This window comes from Lepisosteus platostomus, chromosome 6, assembly GCF_059453375.1.
Source record: "Lepisosteus platostomus isolate fLepPlt1 chromosome 6, fLepPlt1.hap1, whole genome shotgun sequence".
In the NCBI taxonomy this organism is placed as follows: Eukaryota; Metazoa; Chordata; class Actinopteri; order Semionotiformes; family Lepisosteidae; genus Lepisosteus; species Lepisosteus platostomus.
The window spans coordinates 52,373,784-52,392,624 of record NC_142616.1 but is presented as its reverse complement, the minus strand read 5'-3'; the positions used below and the strand labels follow the sequence as shown (position 1 = coordinate 52,392,624).

General features: G+C 33.9%; 1 protein-coding gene across 14 annotated transcripts in view; it reads left to right on the top strand.

Moving 5' to 3' along the window:
• foxp1b (forkhead box P1b) overlaps positions 1 to 18,841 on the top strand; it is a 194,046-nt gene that overhangs the window by 130,686 nt on the left and 44,519 nt on the right. For 13 of the 14 annotated variants that reach the window (XM_088636331.1, XM_088636329.1, XM_088636327.1 and 10 more), the window contains one exon: positions 18,652 to 18,789. In XM_088636331.1, the coding sequence (XP_088492457.1) occupies positions 18,652 to 18,789 (138 nt within the window). Of the gene's footprint in view, positions 1 to 9,241; positions 9,459 to 18,651; positions 18,790 to 18,841 lie in introns of those variants that run through there. The other variant, XM_088636330.1, reaches the window with a different exon arrangement.

The following is an 18,841-nucleotide window of genomic DNA, read 5'->3' as shown; positions in this document are numbered from 1 at the left end:
ATTATAGACTAAAAGTAATACCTTGCATGTTTTAGTGGTTTAGATAGGAACTATCAGAACCTGACAAATTCTCTTTAGGCCGGAGATGATTTTAGAACAATAGCCTGCCAATTGTAGTTTTGACATCAATAATATTTGAAGGTAACACGTTGTGCTAGAATTGTTTTGTCCATCTGCAGTCTTAACATTTGTGTAGTTTTTTAATCTCTCTTGACCTGGGGAAATTGAATAGCTGCAGCTACTCAGTGAATATTGCCTCAGACAGCAGGGGGCACTGTGGAGCAGGGAAGAGAGATTGACTTGAGACAGTGATCTTAACATTGCACCTTAGGGTGTACAAAGCATCTGTCTCTCTTTGAAGAAATATATATCAAAACAGTATGAAACAGATATGTATTTACTCCTGCTAACATATTTACAGTTGTTTAAATTACAGTATTTTCAGTATTAGAAAGTGGTTTACCAATGACAATAAAAAAGAATGTACATCAACTTTAGAGCATAAGGGTTGTATGATAGTGAATAAATGTAAATGTCTGGAGGGCATTTTTGGTAATTAATACCACAGCCTGATATATATAATATTTAATACGCTTTTTCCCATAGGGAGCATTTTTTAATGAGGTATTGTACCAGCTAGGTCTAATGTCAGGTACTGAAAGACGTTCTTTGTTGTGCAGATGTCTTAAGAATAGCGCCAGAGGATGAAATATGACTGTGTTGACCTTTCAGTTGTGAGCTTATTTGTCAGGATTCAAATAAGTTGAAAGGATCAAACTAAACAGTTTCCATAGTCAGGCTGGGGATTGTGAAGCAGAGGTCAACAGAGGAGGCCACATCGCAGATTCCTCTACACAGCCAGTTGTTGGTACATATTGAAGTACTAGAGCATCTCCCGCAGACAAAGACAAAATTAAAATTCTAATTTATTAATGTATACAGAGAGCTCGCCCAACCTGTCACTCAGCTATTGAAAAGAAAGCCTAGTCGTTTTTTTTTTGCCTCTTGTAGCTTATGAGCCTCACAAGTTCAATATAGCATCTAAATAAATTGTAAATTGCTCATGCTGTAATGATACACAGTATGTTATAGCCCAAGCTGTTAAAAGTTTTTTTTTTAAACTATTTTTTGTTTGAGTATCTGTGCTGTTTGAAAATCACAAGTTTAATCTTTTGTTGTATATTTAATCACAGTGTATGTCTTTGAAGTATTTACTGAAAGTTTAAACACTATTCTTTTGGATGACTATAAAATAGAAAAGAAGTGAAAATAGCAGAAGGGTTTTATTTGTTAATATTCTCTCCCTCTTTCGATCTGGAGTTAACTTCGGTTTTTGAAAGCCTATTCCTGTGGTGATAATGATTGCTGGGCTTGCATATGTGCTCATTAAGTTATAAAATATTAAAGTTTAATTCACGGTATTTCCAACATGTAGTTTTCAGAAAATTTGTAGCATCAATTTAAATTACTGTACAACCTTTGTAAAAAGTCCAGTCAAATACAGTATATGTTTTGAATCAGTTTTGATCTCGAAAATGACCACGACTGGTCAAATTGACAAACAACATTTGTCTATTTGATGTGAGCAATGTGCCAGAATTCAAGTATTATATTATGAATTTTGGATGAGAGATATAAATTTTGGGAGAAAACGTTGCAGATCAGCTGCAAGTGTTAAATCAATTCTTATAATCTATGATTGAATAAAGACAAAAAAGATAAAATATGTGACAGATAAAATTTCTGGGCACCTGAGAGATTCTGGCCCTGTTGTTTGAATTAGTATATGACAAGTACTGTATGCAGTTGTCTACAAAACTAAAGTTTATGTAATGCATATACTGTATACACACCACATATAGATATCTATTTTGAAATTTATAATTTTGCTACCTGACTTCTTTCATTTTTTTCTGTGAATTATTTGTGCACAAATGGAAAATTGTTGTACTTCAGTTTTGAGGTGATTAATGCGTAAAATATCCAGTAGGTGGTATCGATGTATATATTCTTTTTAAATCTAAGTGAATAATCTTGAATGACTTAATCATTTTCACCACAAAAATAGTTTTTTCACAATAAGATATTTGGGTGGGCATTCCTCTCTAGAGTGTACTGGAAATGATCAGACAGCCTTAGAAACACCCCCACCTGTTTAGCATTCTTACTGGGAGTAAATAAAACCATGAATGCTTAAATTCTGCTGAGAGGTTAGTAAATGAAATGCACTTATGTATAAAAAAAATAAGTTGATGAAGTGGAAAAATGATATTGAAAAAAATTAGTGAAGAGCACATAAAAATGCATCCATCCAAAGAGATTGACTTGTAGTCAGCTTTAAATTGCAGTTTGGTTTTGTTTTTTAAAAGAGGGTGGTTTCAGTGGTCAAAATTATGTAAGAAAAGTTTAATTTAGAGCTGCATATGCTTTTGCTTAAGGCATTTAATTTCACAAAATATTAGAACAGCTGCAGTGGCAGCTGAGAATAGCTAAACATACTTGACTGGTCAAAAGTGAGTAAATTACTGACAAAATGACACATGTAATTAGGAGTGTCCCTGCCACTTTACCTCATGGTTTACACCTACAATGCTGGAAAAGAGAGAGTGACTCCCACCTCGCTAATTACCATTATCACTGAAATGGTAGGGTTTGAGTCATTAGTTCCATGTGCATTTAATTAGAGGCCGGCTGAAATTGGATTTAACTTATTACTTTTTCATGGATCACTTTCTTGTCATCGCTTCAAATTGGATTGCAGCCCCAGGTAACTAATTACGAGAGCCACAGGATCAAGAGTGAAGGAATAGGTAATTAGGAACAACACTGTCGGACCCTTGCTGGTAGTCCACTGGCACTGCGGAAAGAAAATTAGTCTCGTTTGTAGCAATGCTGAGAAGCTGGAGTGTTTAACTATGCCACTCTGCTAGGAATCATGGGAAGATTCCTGCCACCTATAGTGGATTACGTGATGCGCAGCTGAGCTGAAGATGTTATGTCAACATGGTTCCACAGTCATAAGCTTAATTCCTAGATTAGACTAGTAAATTCAAGATTGGTAGTATTAGAACAGTTAGTTTTTATTCATTTGGGTTTTTATTTCCATTTGTCCCGATAATGGTTGCACATGAAAGAAAACAATCTCTTTAATATGTGTATCTATTGAAAATATAAGTTCAACTACACAGATTACTTCAGTGTAAGAAAGCATAATGCAATAGCAACCATTTCTGTATTCCTGGTTTGCCTAGTAAATAAAAAATAATGATTCAAATGTGCACTCCACTGGTTGCCAAAAAACAAAGCCACAAAAATGGGGAGAGGAAAATGAAATTGCAGTGCTTGAGGCGTCATCTCTGAGGCTATTACAAAATACTGCCTTTGTATGATTTTATTTTTTCCTTTACTTGTTAGTATCACACGATTACCAGCCTTTTAAAATTAGGTGAGATTAGAGTCAGTCAGAGACCAAATCAAAGTAAGGTCATCTTTCCTTCACATAATTAAGTGCATTTTTGGCTTAATCTTGACTTCAGCAAAACAGCTCACATTCATTTGCTTCCTGTTTTGTGTTCACAAATATACAGAAATAAAATGAAGTGCATAAAAGGGGTTAAAAAAGCCTAAGACTACTACTGTAGCCTGTCAGTTCAATTGGGAAAAAAAAAACTGCTTAATGTTCTCAGTATAACTACTGAAGATCTTTTGAAACCTCTTTACAGAAAAGAATTAGAGCCAGCTTTTCACTTCTTAATTTGTTTATATAATGTATGTGTATCTGTGCATATAGGTATGTGTTTAAATGTATATATTTCACCCCTATTACTGGTTCCAAAGAGGGCATTTGCAGGTCAAGTGATGGTGTTCTTTCTGTTTTCCACATTTTAAGTTGGCAGTAGAAGATTAAAGTAAATGCTCTTTTTTCTTTTATTCCAACTGTGTAGCAGTTTTTGACAGATTGCAGAGGGTGTGCTTTTTTCTGTCAGTGAGGAGAAATCACTGTTTTGAACTACTGTTTCTGTTATAGACCATGGCATTGTCCTGACACATGTACACCAAAGCACTCCAATCTGCAACTCATTAGTGCGCAGTACTGGAGCCCATCCAGTGGTTAGAAAATTTCCTGAAGCCCTGAATAACAGCAGTTGGTGCAAGCAGCCCACTGTCGAAGTGACAATGAGGTGCAGTCCAGCCTGGCTGGCATAGCGCCCAGGCAGGAAAGCCAGCTGAGATAGCGAGACAATAGAGGCTGCTGCAGTTTTTCTGGGGATGTGCAGTGAAGGTGTGGACTTTGCCGAAATTAGCGTTGTTGTAAATAAAAGCCTGTTCAAAACAATCAAGGTAGTTTTCGTTTGTGCAATTCATTGTGGCTAATTCATGTGGATGGTTTTAATTGTATGAAATGTGAACCAAATGCTTTTTTATGTGTATAAGAAGTGTTTTATTTAAGGTACAGTTGACCAAAAATGTGGCAATGGTCAAGCATTTTCCCCATACAGATTAATCTTTATATGTTTTACATATACTGTATGTATATTATATATTTCTCTCTGTTGGTATGACAGGGTGTCTTTAATTAAATCAATGTCAGAGTTGAAAGAAATCTTTGCCTAAACCACTAGGCCTGGAAACAGTGTGGCGAAGATTCTTTACTTTCCAACGTTTTTGCTGACTTGATGTGTTGCTTCTGAGCGATATCATATGCCAAGCATTATCAACATATCACAGATACAGCATGCTTGTGTAACGAAAGATCAGGATCTATTTTACAGTTTGTTTTTCTTGTCATATTGTAAAAATGTATTATGTGTACTGTATATATTAGAAACAGATTTTGATAATTCTGTCTAAATGAAGTCATCTCTTCTGTTTCCAGACAGTCTGTTTCAGACTGTGAGTAACTTTCATACATCAGATGGCTGTCATATTTAGTTGCATCACATTTTTAAAGTGGCAGTCTTCTATTTTCTTGCCATTTTTACAACACTGTTACAGTACATATTGCTTCAAGGACATTTCTTCCCTCCCTCTTATTTCTTTACATCATTTTCTATCACTGTTATTTGTTGCCAGCTATGTGCTGTTTGTGAAACTGCATTTTCTCTTTTTGGTTGATTGAATCATTGAATTTAAATATATTGATCACAGGTCTGCTAAACAATAAATAATACCAAATAATGATCAATTTATACATATGAAATAATGAGTAATATTTTTTTTTCAGTGGACTGGCTTGTTAACATTTTTTATTTTGCACAATATTTAGACTATACTGCATTTTTTCTAAAAAGTATACCTGGAATTTCTTGGCATTGTGAATTTCATTAAAAGTCATACGTTTAAAAAAGGGGAGACTGTGTTAGACATTTGTGATCCTGCTTTTTTCTCATTACAAAACACTGTTGACTAGTGACACCCTGTAAGAGCTTAATTCCATTATGCAAAATGTGCCGAAAGCAGATTTTTAAATATTGTAATTTGCTGCTGTTTCATACTTTTTTTCTTTGGCTCATATCCTTTTATTTGTGACTTAAGGTGTGTTTTTGCAAAATGTCCTCATAAGATAGTATTTTAACTTGAAAACAAAAATTAACATTTTACTCAGAATTTCTGGGAAAACATGCATCTAGATATATTATAAATATTTAAAATATAAATTCTGACCACAGAATGAACCATTGCAGACATGCACATTAATGTTTTGTGAAAATGAAATTCACTGAACCAGCCTTTGATATTTTTGAGAATTTAGCCAACCTTATCAAAACATGAAGCTTAAGAAAATGAAACTATATTTAATTTAATTTCTCAAAATTTGGCAACATTTCAAATAGACCATTCAAATACTACTGTGCAACTGTACTACTGTACGTGCTAGAAACAGCTGACCAGATAGATTCTCAGGGGGACCTAATTGGAATCTTTGTTTTACAGGATTGAAAAGTTAAAACCCTAGGGTTATAGAAAATTAACCCATGAAGAGTTTGTTTCATTTCATTTTTTAATTAATATATTATCTGTCCACTCTCTAGTTGCATTTACATTGAATTGAAGCAGTCGTAGATGTTGTTGTGGACTTTCTAAACAGATTAGTATCAATTGATTATACTAATTGATGTTTGATATTGATGTTAGATGATTCCAAACGTTTTTTTGACTAAATGTTAGGTTTTGAGTTGCTGTTAAATCATAAAATGGCAGGATGTCACAAGACAGATTTGTGACACCTAAAAGGTCCTTAGCAAGGTTGACATGCAATTTATTTTTGTTTTGTTTCTTTAAATTTATTTCAAATCTTAATATTAGTACTTTTTCCAGACTTCAGGGTATTTTTGCGCAGCTCAACTTATAAAAGTGCATCAGAAAAAAGGAATTATTCACGATTCTTTACATCACTTTAAAAAGATTTGAAAAAATCAGGTACTTACAATTATGTATTGCTCGTGTTTATTTGCCTGCAGAATTCAAATGTTCTAAGAACATATATCTAAATATAGCATGCTACAGTATTCATATAGAAAACTTGAAAAATAAACTAAGAAAATTCCCCCACCCACAATTTTCTGGTTGCAAATAAAACTTACTAAGATTTGTTCTGGATTTAATGATTTAAAATGAAAATAGTATCCTGTTTTGACTAACTGTTAAAACCACAGAAGACTTCATAAGAAGCAAACATAACAAATTTCAAGAAAAAAATGCTGGCATCTTTAAACAGGAAACTTTCGGTTAGTTTAATATTATTCTTGTCGTTTCACATAGTGATGCAGAATAAGGACTGCTTGCCATTGTATTGGTAAATCAGTCAGCTAACCCTTATTCCTGGGCTGTTATGTAAACAAGTGTTTAGTACTAGGAACTTGCCTAGATAAGGAGATTTGGTGCTTGTCTTCTTAAGGTAAGAAGATGGACCGTAGACGACACATCTTTTTCTGGTGTTAAAGCCTACAGTTAAGGAGTCAGTGAAGCACATCTACTTTTAAACTATTGTTGTTGTTCTGCGAGTTTAGCCATCTGTGTTTATTGTTTGCTTAACACACCTGCTTTGAGAACCCCTCTGTTTTTTGACTAAACATGAGTTTTGTGTACACTTGGAAGTCTAAGAGCTCCTTTTCTTCCTCTCTCAATAAGGAGCTCTGTGACTTGGTAGGTTTTCATTGTTAAAATTCCATATACTGCTGCAGAACTGTTTTTTTATTATTTAATTATAGTATAAGTTTCAAAATATCAAAAACGGTATGCAAGCATCCAAAGTGTAATGTTACTTTTTTGTGCACTTTGCATGATTTTGTTTAGAGTTAAAGACGGGTATATAGATGTGTACACATTTTTAATTGTCCGTTGGAAATCAGAAACCTGTACAAGATAATGTTACTATCTTTTTGGTTTCTTTTTTCCTAAACACAGGTAGACAGTAATTTGTGCCTTCTTACTGTACATGTGAGCTTTGAAGCTGGCACAGATAGGTTTACCTTTGCATCTGGTCAGGATATAACCTAATTACTCATAGTTAAACTGTAGAACAATAAGAGGAACACTGAGCTTAGATATACTGTTGCAATTTCCCCCCCTTTTCTATTTCTTATGTGAATATTGGAGCTATAGAGCAGAGAATAGATTAAAACTGGAAATTAAAGATGAAAGTTTACAAATCATAGAATTTTTTTTATACATAGAATAGTGCATGCCATAAGATTAGTTAATGCCATAATATAAAAATCTTTTAAAAAAAGGAAGAGGCTTGAACTGTATTTCTGCTAAATATATCATGAAGCCTAGGGGACCACTGAAATGAGAACAGTGGCCTATTACTGCTAAGAAGGTGTTTTATTGAAAATATGCCGACATGCTACCCCAGGGAGACTGAGTTAAAGGAGGCTAGATGCCCAGCAGTAATACAGGTTGTTCTGTTAGACGAGCAAAGATATATAGTTCAGCTTGAGTACACTTTTTATTTTACAGTACCAAACAAGCATATTCTTTTTTCCCCTGAAAATTACTACTTCTTTAACAAGTATTGAAGATAAGCTTTAGTTTATTAATTTTTATATTTAAGATGGATAGTTTAGAGAGAGACATAGTCTCTGGCTAACTAACTTATTGGACCTTTGTTTAACTTGAACAACATTAGCATAGGGATTGTAAAAATAGGTCTCTTCCAGTTTGTTTTCATTTTACACATTCATGTGATATTATCTAATAATCACCTCTCAGGTTCTGAGGACTTCTTAAAAGTTTAAAACCAATACATGGAATTGATATGTACAGTAGTTGTCTTGATAAAATGCCTGATTGTCCCATACTGTTTGGTCAGGGAGGAGGAATATTTCAAGCATTGAAAATCAAGGACATATTGTATTACTGTTTCAAAGTACCTATTTTTTCATACATACAATGGTCTTTATTCATTTTTATTTATTACGTGTTTTTTTAAACCAACATCTTTTTCTTTTACATACCATACAAACTAGCCTGGAGATCCTTGAACCTCAGAACGAAACTGAGACAGCTCTGCCTTTTGTTGAGTTTATTACCCTTTTCTAATTTGTAAAAGCTACCAGTAGGGGGCAGGGTTCTGTTTTTCTTCAGTTCTTTTAATGTGAAATATAATTCTAAATATTTTCAGAACTCTTCCTAAACTAAATTGTTTTTTAATCTAAATGGAAAAAAGTGTCTATACACTGTATATGTTTTCCTGTTTTATGAGCTTGCCATAGAACTATTTGTTTCTTTAAGGTCTCTTTTTATAATATACAGTTTTAATGTAGTTATTTATAAATGTGTATATAAATGCCTTTTGTCTTCATGTACTAAACAACATGTATCATAACTGACACAAAAAAACTGGAAGAAATATCTAGGATTAAATATACATTCTTATGAAAGATATATTTGCAGTAATGTTTTATTAATTCATTTTCTTTTTTTAATTCTTGTTCATAACATACTTTATTCCTAAAATGTAGTTGCCCTGTAAAGTATTTGCTTAACAGAACAATAAAAGCAGATAGCAGGATCAGTTTTACTTTTTTCCCCTGACTGCAAGTCCATATTTACTCGGCTGTTGTTTAATTAAAGGTTGTTTTTTTTGTTGTTTTTTCTCTCCCTCCCATTGTTTCGAAAGCATGGTCACAAGCTCTGCAGAGGTCAAAGGGTTAACAGCAATCAACTGTAGTTTCTTTAAAGGGCCCCACACAAAGGCATTATTTCACCTGCAGTCACTGAAAGAGGAGGCCTATTGTGTGGGGCATTTGAATTGATTATGTTTAGGGGCTGGTTGTGATTGGTGGAGAAGGGCGTGGTTGATTGGATAGTTTTGCATCTTGTCAGCCTGGGAAGCACCCTTACGCGTGCAATCTGTCTGTATCCCGAGGAAGCTAAAGACACTACAGCAAGGCTTATTAGAACTGCATGGCCCAGCAGTCTGTTTACGGTGGCAGCTAAATGGAGTTTGTCAGGTTTGTCAATATGATTGATTCTGCAATTTTGGTAGCTTTCTTGTGTAAAACTTGACAATTTAATTTGTCTGGGGGAAGAAAAGAGGCTTTATATTTCCTCTGTGTGGCATTTTATCACTGTTATTGTTTAATATTATCATTTGGATTATTTAAAGAGGTTAGACGCAGACAGGACTTTTGAAAAGGAGCAGCATGGATCACTTCAGCATTTATGTTGCTTGACTTGTGGACGAGAGTGCGAAAGGCTTGTTGTTTTTGCTACAGACCAAATGTGTTCAGTGTTTTATTATTGCTGCTGTTCAAGAGACTTAATTTTTTAATTGATATTTAGTCAACTTTGTGAAGAAGCAAATTAATTTCTAATGGGCTGTGTTGTTTTATTTGGCAATATTTGTGTGTTTGGACTGAATTGTCTTCTTGTTTTACTTCAGTGTTGCAATACTTGAGCTGAAGTTTTTCTCACTTCTTAGCTGACTAAATGTTCCAGACATTACCAATATCAGAGACAAATAATTCTATGTCAGATGAAAATATATGGTGAGTAGGTTTATTCACTTGTTAGTTTTGCTTATACAATTAGAAATAAAGCTGTATTTTTTAGAATATGATTGCAAAATGTAGTATTAGTATTTAATATCAATGTGAGTTATCCCTAATAGTATCCTAAATGTGAACAGTGAAATCTTCCTGCTACAAATATGAAGATTTTCCTGCAAACAGGATTTTCAGGAAATGGGTGGTAGTGTTGGAATACTGTGCATAAACTTCCTTTTTGCCACACTGTTTTAACCCTTGCAAATATCCCTGAGGTATTACTTACAAGACAGTTATTGACTTAGTAGTGGTTTAAGTTTTAATGATGTGAAAGCCCCTGGAGTCTTTGAACTAGAATCATTTTAATTAATATCATAATGCATGTTTTAAAAAGACCCATATTTTTTCTTTACTTTTAAGGTCACTTTTTTCAAATTTATAATCACTCCTAATCTCAGCTTCTCTCATTTTCTAAGACTTTTATGCACAAACTTGAGCTCCAAAGTGAGCATATTTATTTTGCTTAGACTGCTCTATATGTGCACACAAACGTGTATATAGAAATGTCTTTTTATATATGCACAAGAATCAGAAAAGGGAAGGTAGCAGAAGAAAAACAGATTTTCACATGAAACATAATGATTGAATTGGAAGAGAGGAAAATCTAAACATTGTCTGTGTACTGTAATGTTCCACAGCTGCCTTTGACTCAAATGTGTGAGAGCTGAAGTGAGAACTGATTTGTCTGACAGTTTATAATCAAAGTTGATTTATTGTTCATTAGTAGTGCATTAGCCCTTTCAGGCAAGGCAGTTATTTGTGCAGTGGCCTGTCAAGCAGAGAAGCTGCTAGCACCTGTCATTTCTAAACCATGACACAGGCAACCAGATATTACATTAATACTGGGATCGTACATTTGTATGGGCGAGCATGTGCCTGGAATATCCTTTTTCAGACTTCCTCCATCAAATATAAACTGCCAGGCTATTTTCTGTTTATTTAAATATTATTTGGCTGACAGTTTTAGCCAAAGCAACTTAAAATTGTATCCATTTGGCATTTTACTGGGGAAGTCTTGAGTGCAATATCTTGTTCGAGGGTAGTACTGCAGTGCCCCAACCGGGAGTTGAACCCACAACCTTCAAGTTCAAGTCCAGAGCCCTACCCACTACTGAATTTTTCACTTTCTTATTTCTTTCGGTCTTCAAAGACGTTTTTTTGGGATGGCTCACAAAACATATCTTATGCATTTCACACTCCTGTTTTTGCCTTTTGCACATGGTGTATTTCTGGGGATCCCACTTTGTTTCATTTGGTTACTATTTGGATGTTGTTACAAACCTGAAGCAAGGAGTGAACTTGTGAAGACGCGTGGAGATAGAGTGGAGATTTCTGAGCGATAGCACATACGAATGTAGTCCTTTTTGTCTTTGAGTAGATTTCACTTTGTGCATTTAATGCTTTTAAATGGAAAGCAAGGCATATCCAATCTTTACTGTTGCTTTACAGTTTTCTGGAAACTTGGATCACATTGTAACCTCTTGTGTTTCCTGTCCATTGCATAGAAGTACAGTATATGGAAGACAAACATATTACAAAATTGATAGCTGAAACCAGTAACTTGATAAAGCATATTAATTTTATAGCAGATTTGTCTACAGCGAACTTGATAAAAAAGAAACAATGTCTAATTACGTTTTTTTTATTTTTAATACAGGTGCACATTTGAATAATGTGTAACATTGTGTCCTCTGGGCGTTTTTAAAAGACCATTCTAACTCATCAGATCCTGGCTACTGACAGTCTGTTTAATTATTGGGGTTCACGGTTTTATGACACACAAAAGACAACAACACAAGCACAGAAAAGAAAACAAAATTTGTGGACTCTTGTCTGCCGTCATGGAAACTAGGATTAGGTTTGTGTTGTTCCTGTGCACAGAACGGAAACAATCTGCATGAGGATGTGTTCGGCATTGTCTTTTGTAAATTTTCATTTGAAGGGGATTTTAGAGGCTGTGATCTTAATTAAATCTCAACTGACTCAAATAATGCATCTGAAGGCACGCAGTGTTGCGTAACCTTGCTGAGCTAGTAAACCATAAATCATCAGGCAGGAGAATGATAGGACGTGTTTTTTTTGTGTTGAAGGTACAAGAGTTTGGGATGAGGTGAATTACAAAGACTTTATTGTCATCACTCATTCTTTTGCTGTAACTTCAACCTGTAAGGTCAACACCTACATTTGAATACGGGGCGTGGCTTCATGGGTCTAGATGTGTACCATTTGTGACATCCCATTTATTTGTCCTGAGCTTGTTCCTTTTCATTTGGCTTCTAGATCTGAGAATTCTGATTTGTTTTCAAAGTTTGCTTGAAGCAAATTGCTCAGAAATAAAACCCATCAGCAGTGGTGGAGAGTTTTGGGGCTTTTACCACATAATTAATTGCTACAATCAAGTCAATCATTGTTTGGCAGGATTTGTCATTTTGCATCAAATGAAATTCATTATCTAGTTGCAATACCTTGATTGTTTTTAACTGAAGAGAGAAAAGCAACAATGATATAGAAAAGTGTAAATTAGATATTTTATATACTTGATTCAGATTTTTTTTTAATAATTTAATGGTGTATAAATACACAACTGCTCTTAGAATGAGATCCATAATTCTGTTCTAATTAATCTGAATGTAAAATTACTGACAAACAATCCACTCCTAATTACATACTTTATTAGATTCCAATTAGAACTAGAATTCTGGACACCTGCAGCATTGAGAAGTGTGGGAAAGTTCTGACATCACAGAGTGCATTTGTTATTGTTAGGTGAAAGACTTGGTTAGTTCTGGTAGTAGTTTGTTTATTTTAAAGAAAACAGGCCCAGCTTTACTGGAAACGTGTTTGTTTGTGGTTTTAAAGTTAATTAAAATGCAGTCTGAGTTTTGTTTTTACAGTTGCTGCATATCTCTTCTGTCCCACTACAAATATATTTTGTACATTTAGGAAAATGTGACTTTGATTATCCCGTTTATTTGAACTGTAAACATTTTTTTAATGTTTTAAGTTTTAAGGATGGAAGGGAAATCTGCACGTTTTGAGAGAGGGAGGCTTTAAATTGCCTCTTTTGTGTTTTTAAAACTTTAGAAACTAGTAATGATTTTTTTTCTTCTAATTTTAATAGTGTTTTTTTCTGTGTAGCTTCATCCAACACTTCTGCAGTAATAATTAAAGTATTAATTGATTTAATTGTTTATGTATTTTGGATTTTGGTAATTGGGTTACATTTTGACTTGAATCCAAATGCGTTTTTTGTTGCATCATTATTTAATTATACATAGACTCTGTCTTAAATTTTTGCAAAAATACAATATGCAACCTGACATTTTATTGTGAAATGTTTTCTTTGTATTTTACCAGTTTAGTAAAGGGATACATAGCACAGAGAAAAAAGATGCCGTCTGTATTGTGTATTAAGTAAAACACCAGGGTGAGATATATTCTTTTCTTGTGGAAGAATAATTAGACGCATTTTCATTGCACAGGTTTAACATTATGCGTGCCGTGTAATTCTAATTTTAAGATGTTTCGTGTTTTATCATCCTCTATTAAAGACAAAAAATGTCATTATTCTGATAGCACTGAACAAGGTAAACTAACAACATCAAAAAGGTTGGCCTCTCTGATTTCTCAAGGGCTTGTTATTTTGTACTTTTCAATTCTATTTGATGTCTCAACAAAACAAGATGACATGAGGGAGCATACATTAAAATTTAATTTTTCATCTAACCTGTTCCTACACTGGCAGCTTAATTTCTGATATCATTCAGAGAAGTCGGCTTTTTTTTTGCACAATTACTCTAATTGCCATACCACTCTGAGGGAAGGTTCCTTTTAGAGGTCTTCATTTGCCTTGATTTTGCCTTTCCTTGTTTGAATGTGTTTTGACCTTTGGCTTTTGGAGTGCACATTGGTTGGAGTGTGTCTTCATTAAGCGTGAATCCATGAATTTCAAGACCGGGAGAAGAGCGGCTGATGTTTTCTCATTAGAATATAATTTACATCCTTCTGCTTAGTCGTGACGCAGAACTGAAGGTGGAATTTTTTTTTGCTCAAATGTCCATACATTTATATTTAGCAAGTAACCTGTATTGATATTTAATGACTTGCAAATGTATTAATTTCAAATGGTGTTTCAACACACTGAAGAATCCAGTATTTCTCTGGAAGCAGCTATACACTGTCATAACCCCACGCACACACCACCTCGGTTCGGTATGTCATTTTTGTGTGTTGCATTATTGTAATAGCTAAACTCAATTGACAAATCCCAATTATTTTAATTGTGAAAACTAGTAGTTTTACAACAATAACTCTGATATGATCTTGGGACAGGTTTGTTTCAAAATTTCAGTAGTTTCATTGCTAAGTAATGCATTGAATAGCTCATTTCTCACACTTACATAAAAAACAGTTAAACAAATTAATCATGTAAAACAGGATACAGTAATATAGCTTTCCCCCATTGTTTTTATATATATTTCATTCCTTTATGCAAAGCTTTGTAATTTTCATATGAAATTTGTAAATTACAGCACAATGTTTGAATAGAGGATCTTTGAGGTTTTGCTTATAAATTTAGACTTATTTTATGCATCACAAGAAAGGAAAAATGTTAGTGCTTATAAACACATTACGCGTGTAAAATTTTTTGAAGCAGTCAGTGTTTGATATTTGGAAACAACCTACATTCAAATATCTGTTTTTGTTGAATACAGTTGACTCTGAAACACAGAATTTGTGAAATCCCATAGTAATTTTAAAATGAACGTTAGATTTATTATAACAAATAAACTATGGTTTTTGGTGTTTAAAAATGAATATACTGTATTATTGTTTAGTAATAATTTGTGTTACAGATGATAAAAGGCAGTGTGCTGCAGGGGCTAACTGTCAGGAAAAAGTCATTGCATCTCATAATATGTTCTTGATGTTTCTGGATCTTAAGAAACACAAAATTGGGTAATACTATAATGATGTTTTTGTTAATCTGATGCTGTTGTGGTGAAGTTTAAGTAAATAGCTAATTAGCATTTTACTGACCTTGGAAGGATATTCATCTAAAACATAATGATCTATAAATGTATGTAGTGCAAAATATATATTAAGGTCTAATAAATGTGTCTAATGAAAGTGTAAAAAATTGAATTACTGTAATAGGTCTGCTTAAAAACCTCTTAAATGCTTTACTGTCACCTGTTATTTTCTGACTACATATGACTGCAGCTGTCTTCAATTCTGTGGGTTGTACTCTGTGAAGTAATACAGCACACACTAGATTTCTTTGTCATTACAATGTGAAGACATATACTAAATACTACATGGAATTCCACACTCGTTCATTCTACACTTTAATTTTACAAAAATTAAATGGACATGTACCTAAATGTCCTGTTCTCTTGGTGTATCTGGTTGTATGCTCACAGGTATATTTTTATTGCTGGCTTTTCCCTCATTAGATTTTAATAAATGAAAAGTATAACTCATAGGTATATGAAACGTGTCTGAAACTTGCTTGCGGCTACAAATGCAGAAGTTTACAGTCATTGTAATTAATAAAAGACACTGTTTTTTCTTATTAAATAGATGTTTCAACTTTTGACAGCAGGCCTGTACTGGTATATCGCCTTTAGTCATGGTGCAGCTGTATTTTTAATTTATTTTCCAAGTGTATATACATGATGCACCTGGTTAGTGCCACACCCTACATAAAATTCTTTGAGAATTTCCTATAGAATTAAGTTAATTTTGTTTTCTGTGTGGCCTTTTTTTCAGAAATGTTTTAAAAAGGGCATTTACAGTTCAATTGTTTTCCTATTGAAGTTTAATCTTAATTATTTATTGTACAAATTATTGCTTAGAAAAGCTATGAACTACAGCTGAATTTTATAGCAGGCTTGGAGCTTAAATAATTATTCTGTTGTGTTTTCGGTGTCAGCTTTGTGAAAAATCAACAAGCAAAGGATCTCGGATATAAGGAGCTTTTACAGCACATTTGGGTTTACAAAATTGTTTATACATTGTAATGACTACAGATGTTACATGTGTTTTAGTTCTTTGTAATAACACAGCATACTCTTTATGTAATTTTTACTTGTATTTTGATAAAGGCAGAAACGTTTGCAATGGGTCTTAGAGACAAATCCACTTCAGCACGCATATTAAATTTCCAAAACACTTTTTTTTGTTTCTTTTGCAGCTGAAAACACACAAATTAGGAACGTTTTAAGGTTTTTCCTAATTCCTAAGGTTTTCCACGAGACTTGCATCTTGGTGCATCACTCTACTATCTTTGGAGAGAAATTCTGCACACACTCATCTCTATAGACAGACTGATACACCTGAGGACACAAAATAATAGGAGAGGGAATAAGTGGTGCTCCTTACTTGCAAAAGCCATTAGGTTAGGTATGGTTCCGTGTGTGTGCTTGCTAACCACTAATTTCATTAACAGCATAGTAACGTTTGTTATGTTTTAGAAGTTGCAGGCAATGGAATATATGAAGAGCATTTTTATTTTATGCATGTGTTATTTTGTTATTTGTACATTTTCTGCATTAATAATGATTAAATGTGCTTCAGATGTATTTATTTGTTTGTCTGGCATATTTGTAAAAAATTTGAATATTTCATATTTACTTGTATTTCAATTGGTGGTCGCATTTGTCTTTACTGTATACTGATTGTGGAAACCAGATTGGCATAGTTTTTTTTTCTGAGTTACATGAGCCTGGGCTATATTTTTATTTAAAGTGCCCCCCTTCCCCCTTGGCCCTTCTCTTCAATAGCCCCCTGTCTTTAGCAGATTTCCAGTCATTCCGCACAGGATTAAATGGTAGTAGTTACAGTGATCAATAGGTTAAGAACTGTACAATCACTCTTGCTGCTAATGACCTCGGTAGTAATGGGTAATAAAGTGTAGGCTGTAATAGCCTATTGCCAGAGCTGCATAATCTTTGATGCCTAGTATTAGTTACAGCATAAGGGAAAGATAGAATGAAAAGATACAAGTGCGGCCTAGGATATCAAGGGAGAAGTCACTTAGTCTCAATATCAAAATTGTTTGGTATTCTTTTGTGTATGTTTTAAATCAATGTGCATCTCTCTGCCTATTGCGATTTAAAATTCTTGTTTACTTATAAAGCATCCAAAAAATACATGTGAAAGATCTTACAATGGCATATTAAGTGAAATCCTATTATAGCCTTGGTTATGTACATAATGTATAGTAGAATCTCTACATCCCTAAAATGTTGGTTAAAGTACTCTGAAATAATCATGCATGTTGTGGGAAAAATAAAAATGTGTGCAGGTTCAGGTCAGTTATATCTCCCAACATATATTTCACAAGAGTAGATAGACTGCCTAGTTGACCTTCAAAAACCATTTTTAGTTCATCAAAATTAGTGATGCTGAGAAATCAGGACATCAGTGCATAATGACTGTGAAATTAGGAATGAGACCCGGCTATGCAAATGACAGGACAAACCATGTGAAAAAGTCAAGATGGACTGCATATTAAGACATAATACTAGAGAGAATTAATATTGCATTTTCATTCAATCCCTGCTGCATCATGTAAATTAGAACAGTTAAGTGCTAGAATTTCCAATAGAACATTGCTGCCCTTCGATATATAAAGGAGTTCTGCTCTAAATTCGTTCTCTAAAAACCCAGTGGAAGAAGTGTACAGGCAAATTTAGCATCAATTTACAGGAATCTAAAACCTTAATTAGGTTATACAATTTTGACCAGCCCTTAGTTAGTGACATTTCATTATGTGTGATTTGTTGTTTTATTATGCTGGATAATGAAAACAGCAATATTCATGTGTTCTTGGTAAGAAAATAAATCAGATCTTTTAAATAAATTCTTGGTAACTAAATTACATTCAAAAATGTATGAAAAATTCAAAGTGGTGTCATTAGGTATAAGCCTGAATACAATTTGTATAACCTTGGTGAAGACAGACTGTCATCTTAATGTCTGCGTTGTTATCAGAACAAGACATCATCCTTTTAGATACAGTGTACAGGTTTCTCACAAAGATGCCCATGCACAGAGACATGTTAACAGTTGCAAATGTGAAACACTATCAAGTTCATCTCTGTAGCTGTTTGTCACTAAAATGTCACAGAAAGGAGCTTTTAATGGTATCTCACATAATATGAAAGACTGGCAGCATCTGTACGCAGGCTGAATTCAGAATGCCGCAGAAGCAATTAAGGAATACAGGAACTGCTGGCCACTTTCAGTGTCATCACAAATCACTTGTTTTGTACATCTGTACACTTGGCTTTTTCAGTACTTGAGTTAGTTTACAGTTTTAACATTTACCTCTCTGGTATGTTTTTAACATCTGGATTTTGTATTTCTTAGTGAAAGCAAAGACAAAACGAAATATTTGTTTCAGGTAATGCAAGTTTTATGTCCCATATCAAATATATTAGCTGTGTCATTAATAAGAGGGTTTCTGCATTGCTTTTACAGGGAAAAAATTTTGTGGCGCTTCTGGAAATTGTTGGTGACACACTTTTAAATCTTCCTGTAGTGTGCTTGAAATGTGAAAGCCACCTTTATATTCTTTTTTTTTTTGTCATAGATTCCAGTATCAGTGGCTATGATGACACCTCAAGTGATTACTCCTCAACAAATGCAGCAGATCCTTCAGCAACAAGTGCTGACCCCTCAGCAGCTACAGGTCTTGCTCCAGCAACAGCAGGCGCTCATGTTACAGCAGGTACAGTGCACGTTGAGAGGTGCTTTGCTATAGCTGGTCCACTACACACAAA